The sequence below is a fragment of the Drosophila hydei genome, unplaced genomic scaffold, assembly GCF_003285905.1.
Source record: "Drosophila hydei strain 15085-1641.00,03,60 unplaced genomic scaffold, DhydRS2 tig00000063-arrow-pilon, whole genome shotgun sequence".
In the NCBI taxonomy this organism is placed as follows: domain Eukaryota; kingdom Metazoa; phylum Arthropoda; class Insecta; order Diptera; family Drosophilidae; genus Drosophila; species Drosophila hydei.
In genome coordinates, this window is record NW_022045657.1 from 10041511 (window position 1) to 10050318 (window position 8808).

The 8808-nt window shown below is 38.4% G+C and overlaps 1 protein-coding gene across 1 annotated transcript; it reads right to left on the bottom strand.

The window, feature by feature from the left end:
• Positions 1-196: 196 nt before the first annotated feature.
• Positions 197-8808, bottom strand: LOC111602732 (elongation of very long chain fatty acids protein AAEL008004). Its single transcript, XM_023319977.2, has 5 exons — positions 8570-8808; positions 1583-1674; positions 1264-1521; positions 905-1204; positions 197-840 (listed from the first exon to the last, which is right to left on the bottom strand). Exons 2-5 carry the CDS (start codon positions 1664-1666, stop codon positions 625-627), a joined length of 858 nt encoding a protein of 285 aa, XP_023175745.1. The 5' UTR covers positions 1667-1674; positions 8570-8808; the 3' UTR covers positions 197-624.

Consider the following 8808-nt stretch of genomic DNA (forward strand, 5'->3'; position numbering starts at 1 on the left):
CCAGCACGCCATCTAGCGAAAATATTTTTTATTAGACTTACTTCATGCAATTTTAATAGCATACTTTTAGGCATAAAGGGAAACACACAATTTTATTTCAATTTTTTATTGTTTAAAAATATATAGATATATTTTATACAAATAAACATTTACAATTTAAAATATTAATAAAAAAACATGGCAAATATAATTGCTGATAATGACAATTTGGTGTTTTGCCATCTGCTGTATGTCTTAGATTTTTATTGCACGCCAATCAATAAAATAAAAACTACATACGTATCGATGAACTAATCTATAATATTTGGTTCTATTATACTTGCCCAATACGTCAAGTGCATGGTGCATGCACTGCGCAATGGCGACTGTTCAAAGATCCACATTCTCATACTTGACTTTAAATACTACTACGAAACGAACCTTACGAGCTAGAAAATGTAATATCCAATGTACATACACCCAACTTGATCTATATACCTAAAAAGGGTGTGTGCTATACCCGTTAAAAAGGGTCTCTTTACAGTATACATGTACAGGCTATAAACCTAACTAACGATTGCCGCATTCGCCTTTGGTGATCGTCATCTTAAGGCAAAAAACAAAAACATCAACTATATCCTTGCTCTACTCCTGTTTAACTGCCAACTTGGCCTGTGCCGCCAGCTTGGCCTGTGCTGCCTGCTTGGCCTCCTTCTTGTAGTTGTGCACATAGAAGGCGCTGAACATGTAGGTGAAGAGGCCGGCATTGAAGGTCAGCAGAGCAGCAATCGACTTGGGGAAGTTGCAGTTCGGCTGGAATTGAATCTGCAGCGTGTGCACGAAGATGATAAGGAATTGCACCTGCAAGATAAACAAATAAGTGCATAATTAAATCAAGTTTAACACTTGCGGCTTTCAAACTTACAATCTGCAGTATAGTGATGTACTTCTTCCACCACAGGTACTTCTGCACTTTGGGTCCCATTGCCGACAGCAGATAATAGGCATACATAATGATGTGGATGAAGGAGTTGATGAAGCCCAACAATGTGCCATGGCCGCCAGCAAAGTACTTGACGCCGATGAAGGCACACACAGGCATCAGAGTGTGATGGTACAGATGCAGGAAAGAAATCTGACGATCCTTCTTGCGCAGCACAAAGAACACAGTGTCCAGCAGCTCCGTGATCTTGGCAATGTAGTACAGCCAAACAGCGCGCGCCATCTAAATAGAAACAGCAAGAAGTCAGAAGGTGACAGCTAGCTAACTCAACAACAGCTTACTCTCATGGAGATGGGATCCGTGGCGTAGGTGACGGGCTGGCATTTGAAGTTATAGTGTCCACCCCAGCCGCCCTTGTAGCCCTCGTAAAAGAGTACCCAGCTGAGCAGCACCTGTACCGCATTGTAGATGAGCAGCGTGTTCTTCAGCTCGAATGGCTTACGATCGCGCATATAGCGCGGTCCGGCATACAGGCAGAAGTACAGGTAAGCGCCGAGTATCATAAACAGCGGTCCAGGTGCATTCGAGAGGAACCAGCTCTGTAAATATATAGATCAGACTTTATGCGTCCAACTGGTCGGACTAGGGGCTTTTACAGACCTTTGTGCGCAGATCCTCGTGCTCCACAAAAAAGTTGACCATCTTGTCAACAATGGTTTGTGTCTCGTTCAGCCTGACCGACATTTTACCAACTGCAAGTAATACATGAACAGACAAATATAATCAGACTCAGATTCTGCTTGAGATTAGCCAACGAAAACAAATAGCGAATGCTGTAATATTAGCACCTTTGAAACTATTTGATATACTGATAGACAGTTGACGAGCACGTTAATCATAAAGGTATACAAAAGTCCGAACGCCAAGGCGAAGCCGCGCCCTCGCTTAACCCATGCGACATTATTAATGGGATGTTTGCTATAAATAAGCTTTGACAACATTTATATATATATGGAAATTCATGTATATAAATATATATATATATATTATATATATATATACAGATGCTTATTTATAGCAAACATCCCCTTAATAATGTCGAATGGGTTATATATATATATATATTTACTGCACTATGCTGCACATTGGCCAGCTCATTACACGAACATGTAAATTAGGCAAACCATCGCAGAGCTTTGTGGCATTAACCCTACTTGATTTTTGCTTCATCAGTCCCTTTTTATTGTTGTGCATAAGCTCTACTCCAAGTCTGTCTCAGCAGAATAAACAATTTCTGTTTTCTTATACACTTTTTATGAAACTCTTTAAAAGCTAAAGGCTAAAATTACACGCAGCCAGGAATGCAAGATGCACAAAACAGAAGAAACAATAACGAATTAACTTTTGCGTTTGGCATGCCGAAGACTGAATACCCTTGCTGGCAGAGCAGAAGCTTTGTTTGTAACTATAACTGCTGAAGTACTCCAATTATCATAGATATCTTTGCTGTTCATCTAGAATATAAATATTTGCTGACATGTTGGCTGCTAAAAATCATTCTACCCCTTTGCCATGGCCAGAGGGTATGATATTGAGCTGGAAACTGGTTTGAAGTCTTATACCAAATTGTCATCGTTGTTGCTGGACGTCGATTTTTATTGTCATCTAGTTTTTGTGCAATCTGGAATAACCCAAGCAACTGTAACAGCAAGAGCCGTCGGGAGCAGGATAGTTCAAGGAGAGACACTCCCGAGGCATTGTTGCCAAAGAGCGCAGAAACCAGTTGTGGCAGAAAGGGCATCATAATTATAAACTAGCTAGATACAAGATATGAGCTGAAACAAGTCCTTTGTTTCGATGACGCGCTCGCTGCACTGTGATTAACGGACGGGTAATTTGTGGTGGCAGTTGCACGCAGACGCAGTTCAGCTTGCCACAGCCTTGAACTGTGTGCACTGCTTTTTTGAAGACACACATCGTATGCCAGTTAAATGCGTTCCATGGCGCAATCGCAGCACACTTAACAATTGCCATAAATCTTGTGTAAACATCAGCTGTGACAAGTCTCTTTGATTTCGCTGGGGAATTATCATGCTGCTGGTGCTGCCGTTCTAATTACGCGGCACACTTGTTTGCCGCTTGCCGCTTGCCGCTTGCAACCTGCCTCTTGACACTCGGCAGGCGTTTCAGACAAAACTGCTCGTCATTCTGTTTCTGAAATGTATTAGACCGTAACCCAACCGCAACGAGTTGCTCCCCATTTTTTTGTCCAGTCATCGTTTGTTTGGCAAGCCGCGAGAACTTTGTTTTTATACGCTCTCAACCCAATCCGACACGTGCATTGTGTCTACATTTCGTCTACTGCCAAAACGAGGCTTGGTCTTCAATCGCATATCAACAGAATTAAGCAGCCTATCTCAGATCCAATTTGTTCCGCTGCAAACACATTCTGGCATTCGAAGCACTCGAATAATATTTGGCAAGAGTTAATCGATAATCAGTTAGTTGAGTGTTGCGAAAATACCTATTTATAAGAGTGTACGCCTCTATGTGTTTACTTGGCTTTTTTGGCAATGGAATATATGCTATTATGCCTAAACCGGAATCCTACATATGCATACAGATTACGTATTGTGTTTAAGCTATTTTTGTATAGCTATGCTGAAAACTGGCTTTGTGTCACATTTGAACTTCAGCGCGATTTAACAATTTTCAATCTGTATTAAAATTTCTACAGCTGTCTTAAAATTTCTTGTAAGCCATTCTAAACAGAACTTAATATTTCCCAAACTCTAATACCTTATCTAAAATTCTTATCGTAATTAAATAAAATAAAGTTTTCCTTCAAAAAAGTGCATTGATATTAATTTATAATATATAAATATGAATATATATAAATGAATATAACATATAAATATTAAGATATATTTGTAAAACTAAACTAAATATCTTGAACTTGGTTTTTCATGGTTTGCTAAGGTCTTTATATTTTCTTGCTTTACACTTTTAATGCAAGTCAAATGCAAATTATTTTTGAATATTTAAGAAAATTAAAAATAAATAAATCAAATGTTAATTATTATAAATATTGCATCATATATACAGCTTCATTCTTCTCACAGTCAAGTATTTGTAGCAGTTTAAATATTCTTGGAAATTGGTATTTCATAATCAAACAGCGCAATCGAAATGTCATTTATTGCCTTAAATATTAACCCGTTACTATTGAGCTTTTGGCCAAATTTTTTGATTGCGTGGCTGGACCTTGCCTTTTAGGAGACGCTGACGGAGCTCGTCTTTATATACCCCAAGTATAAACCTGTCCACAATGTGTATATGTATGTTCTATTTGCTGCACACATTTATATAGAAACTGATGGCTCATTCTAAGCAAACAGCTCAGCGAACTTATGCTGTAAATTTTTTATATTTATTTATTTAGCTATTAATTTTCTAAACCTGATCAACGTTCACATGCAAAGCAGCTTCAAATTGTGTGTGTGTGTGTGTTTATGTGTATGCCATTCCCGAATACTTAAGCGCTTCAAAATGGTCAATGCTGCTGCTTTGCATATGAATTCTATAATTTGCTCATCCCGGTCTTATTCGAAAGGTGCTGCCCGAGGGCCAATGCGATAACCAGCCCACAACACGATGCTCTATAAATATTTGCAAGCGTTTTGCATAATGTTGCAAACAAGGCGCGAGGTGATCACGGTCTAGAGGCTGCTCTGTCAATTAGCGAGGCTATTGCCTAATCTCAAAAATGTAAGTAAATAAGCAATTTCTACCATACGCAACTGCCCGCCCCTGCTGCTGACGTCATCGACGACTCCAGCGCTTCTTACTATGCGATAATCAGCTTCAGATCCAACGATAAATTCTAGACACGCATTCGCACAAAAGAACCCCACGCTTATTAATATTCCGATTTTTTTCCCTCAGACTTTTATGCATAGTCAAAGCATTCTTCCAGTTTTGGAACTGGCGCACATGGCGTATACGTTATTTTAATTGGCTTTCAGCCATTACGCTTCGATGGCAACAAAATGCTTAGAGCGTTCAATTGATAAGCAGCTAAAACGAAGGCTGCATCTATGTAACATGCGTCGCTCTCTATTGATAAACTAAGTCGCCAAGTCATTCGGTATTAATTTTTGGAATAAATTAACAATAATAACAACAAATGGGTGATCCGCAGATAGCCTGTAATCAGTGTGGAACTGCATATATAATATAATAAAACAGTCAACAAAATGAACAAGTGCACAGCATAAAATTAATCAGCTGACACAATGTCAGTGTCGGCAGCAGCATGTGAAACGATCAAAAGGCCAGACTGAGATTGGTGCTGATGCTTCAAGATCTATGGGCAACAGCAGCATTAGCAACATCAACCAGCAGCACTAGCAACGCACTATAAACCGACAACAAGGTCGTACATTTTTGAGGAAACAAAACACAATCGAAACAAACCGATCTGTGCCTCTCCCCTTGATGTGTGGCCAATGGCCGTTCGCCAAAGATAAGTCCATATAGACATTATCATACATATATTATTTACAGCGTCATTTGTACCATATTGGCTGGCAGCAGCCTACGAAGAAAATCATTTTAATGGCAACTTTGTATGCAAATTTTCGGCGTATTATTGAAACTTGATTTTTATAGCATTTACTAAATAGATTAGCTTAGATTTTTTTCTTTTTATTGCGGTGCGCAGCCCTCGCCTTGAACTAGTGCGTATACGTTAAACAAAAACAAAACCGTATAATAAATAGTAATAAATTACGCAAATACAAACATATCTTTCACTCATATATATCGCTCCATAAACGATGTCAAGTGTTAGCACTTCCGTGTGGGGTTAAGCAAATGCAACAATCTAATCGCAGTTATTTTAGCTAAGTATATTGCTACATTAGCTCTAAATTGTATTTATAATGTGCTGGAAAATTTCCAAATGGATGCAAGGTCTCACAGCTGCCAAGTCAGTGCTTAAATATGTTATTTATTTATGTTTCATTCTACGCTTTATATGGGTTGTTCACTGCAATAACCGTAGAACGAGGATTTGACTAATGCCGCCTAAGGCTAATTTGCTTTGTGCTTATTTGGATCACTTTTTAAGCTAACTTTTGTCACAAAAAGCCAAATGCAATAAGTATCGACAGGCGACATTGATCTGTAACTTCCGCGATCTGTTTCTGATTAAACAAAACTAGTTTGATTTATATATCATACAGCTGCCATACGAACTATCAGTTACAAGTTGAGTATATAATATTATTCCTAATATATCTGGCACAAATTATGCGTTTTGTTAAACACAAATGTAGTTCTATTAAGACAACATCTCGAAATTGTATCGTAAAAAAAATTAGCTTAACTAATATCGCACTTAAGTATAAGTCTGTTAAAAATTGTAGTACATGATTACGTAACTCCTGTCAAAAGCGTTGAACTCTATGTCAGCAAGGGTATTCAAGCCTTTGGCATGCCAATTTTCCATTTATATTTTTTCATCTTTTCCGCCTGTCATTAGAAGCAATTCGTTAATACCAATTTTTTGTTTGTCACCTTCAAAAACTATTTGAATGTTAATTTGCATTAATTCTTTGCTAAGTAAATGTCATTAAATAATAACTAGATATATGCTCAATTTTCAATATATACATAAATATGTATATAAATTATAAATTTGTGAAATTTGTGTTCTCGCAATGATTGGCAGCGTTTTATTTCTATGCAAACATTTAGCCAATATTAGCATAGTGCCCACACAGCAAGTTCAGAGTTCGTTGCCTCAGTCTTTCGTTTAATATTGGCTAGTTGTAAATTTGCATAAGTGAACAGTGAATAGCTGATAATTGCGAAACAGCCAAATGCAAACAACTCGAAACTGTAATCAATTATCACACAGACATATGCCTAAATCGAGAGTCAAAGGAAAATAGTATTAGTAGTTTCTCAAAGGGGACGGCAAAGGTAAAGCACAGCCGTAATCAAGAGCTTCGAGCCCTTTTAATGAACAGTCGTCAGTTGGCGACATCATCATCAACTCTATTATGATTATTATTGTTTTATATTATTGCAATGGCAGTTGCATTTCGACAAATCATTTGCTCAATACCAAGGGTGTTAAGATTGGCCAAGTCATTCGTAGTACGTAGTTAGTGAAAAGAAAAAATTTTCAATTTATACACACACACACACGTGTATATTTATATATTTATATTCATATGTACTTTAGACATTAGCCAAACTTCTGGCCTCCAATATTCGCCACTGTCATCGTTGCCATGACGTTCTGTCGGCCAGCTTCCCTTGCTCTCTTTGGCGCGTTTCACCTTGCCATTATTATCAAAATGTTGAGCGCCGACCATGGCCAGTTAGGCAAATGAAGTCGAGTTTGAAAATCAACAGGCCAAGAAAATCATGAAACTCAAACAAAGTTGAAATGCAGATGATTTCTGCTCGAAGGTGTGACCGACGACGCATGTGACCCCAATTGGACGCAAAATTAAAAAACTCAATTTCACAGCCAGATGTCAACGAAAAGGCCACAAGCTACACATAAGAAACTGTGTCGCCCTGCGAAGTACTTGGCCAACGTGCGAACGGATGTGCAGCACAGATCTGAGGTGTCTGTTAGCTATTTGCTTTTGTTTTTGCTCCCTTCTCCCCACTCCTCTCTCTCTCTCTCACTCACTCTCTCTCTCTCTCTCTCTGTCTGTTTGATAGTAAGATAATTTTACTAGCCCGTCAGGTTGGCGGTCGTGCTGTTTACGCCAAGACAACAACTATAAAATCATAAATAAATAAATTGCGCGCATGCGTTACCAACGCGACGTCAGCACCTTTTCTGAAGGGCATTCGGCCGATTTTACAAATATGAGAAATTGGTTACAGTCCGGCCGAAAAGTTTCGATTTCATACAGGTACATACAAGACATGAGTGTATTTATTTGCGTACTGAGCACACAGTGTATCTTGCCGTTTAGCACTTAGCTGGCAGCTTTTTCACGAACTTCGACCAAATTGCGTCCAAAAGAAATTGAAATAATTTCTTTTCAGTATGATATAAGATCACAAAATTAAGTTAAATTGGCATCTGCGCATATTGCACTATGTATTTACAACATTAACATCAACTTGTTACTGTTGCGTGGTCCCATCTAGGTAAATCAACAATCAACGATCAATGATCAACGATGAACGATCAGCGATGCATTTTTAGCCTCATCTGCCACCGCTTGTGTTCGTTGATCAGTCGCCAAAAAGAAACAGAAAACCATTTACATATTAGTGATTGACTTCAGTGATTGACTAGGCTACAGCTCACGACTCGGGCCCCTATACGACATGTGTATTACAGCTATAACTTTAGTTTATGTTGTAATCTGGTTTTGGAGATGCCCATGCTGAGTTATCTTCGTTGTTTCTCTTTCGTATACAATACATTTTCGGGGAGCTCGAAATTGGTCCACAAACACGCGCGTCTCTTTCGCAATGAGCCAAAAAAAACTGGCTCAGTTTTGAAACAATGTTGATATGAAATTTTGTTTTAAGCTCATTTCGTATTCATATTTAAAACATGTTTTCATAATTAATAATCTTTGGTTTTTTGAGTTCTACTGCACTTGCCTTTTGCTGTACTTGGATTATCTTATATATATATCGATTTATATATAGTGGCACGACACTGCACACGGCACTATTTGGGAGCACGGAGCACGTTATCCTCTCAAAATATTATATTTTTATATCTATTCTAAGTTCTATTGAACACGCGGCGCTTCACAGCAATAGCAGCAACTCAGGGGATCTTAGTTTTGCCAGTGGGGCCAACTTCACGCTTTTGCGCTTACTTTGCGGTTAAAGCG

Bases quoted from the DNA above. Each gene is read 5' to 3' on its own strand.
- LOC111602732 (XM_023319977.2), bottom strand. From the start codon at position 1,666: ATGTCGGTCAGGCTGAACGAGACACAAACCATTGTTGACAAGATGGTC. The intron at 1,522-1,582 runs GTCTGTAAAAGC...ATATATTTACAG, and splicing joins ACGAGGATCTGCGCACAAAG to AGCTGGTTCCTCTCGAATGC. The intron at 1,205-1,263 runs GTAAGCTGTTGT...GTTTCTATTTAG, and splicing joins CGGATCCCATCTCCATGAGA to ATGGCGCGCGCTGTTTGGCT.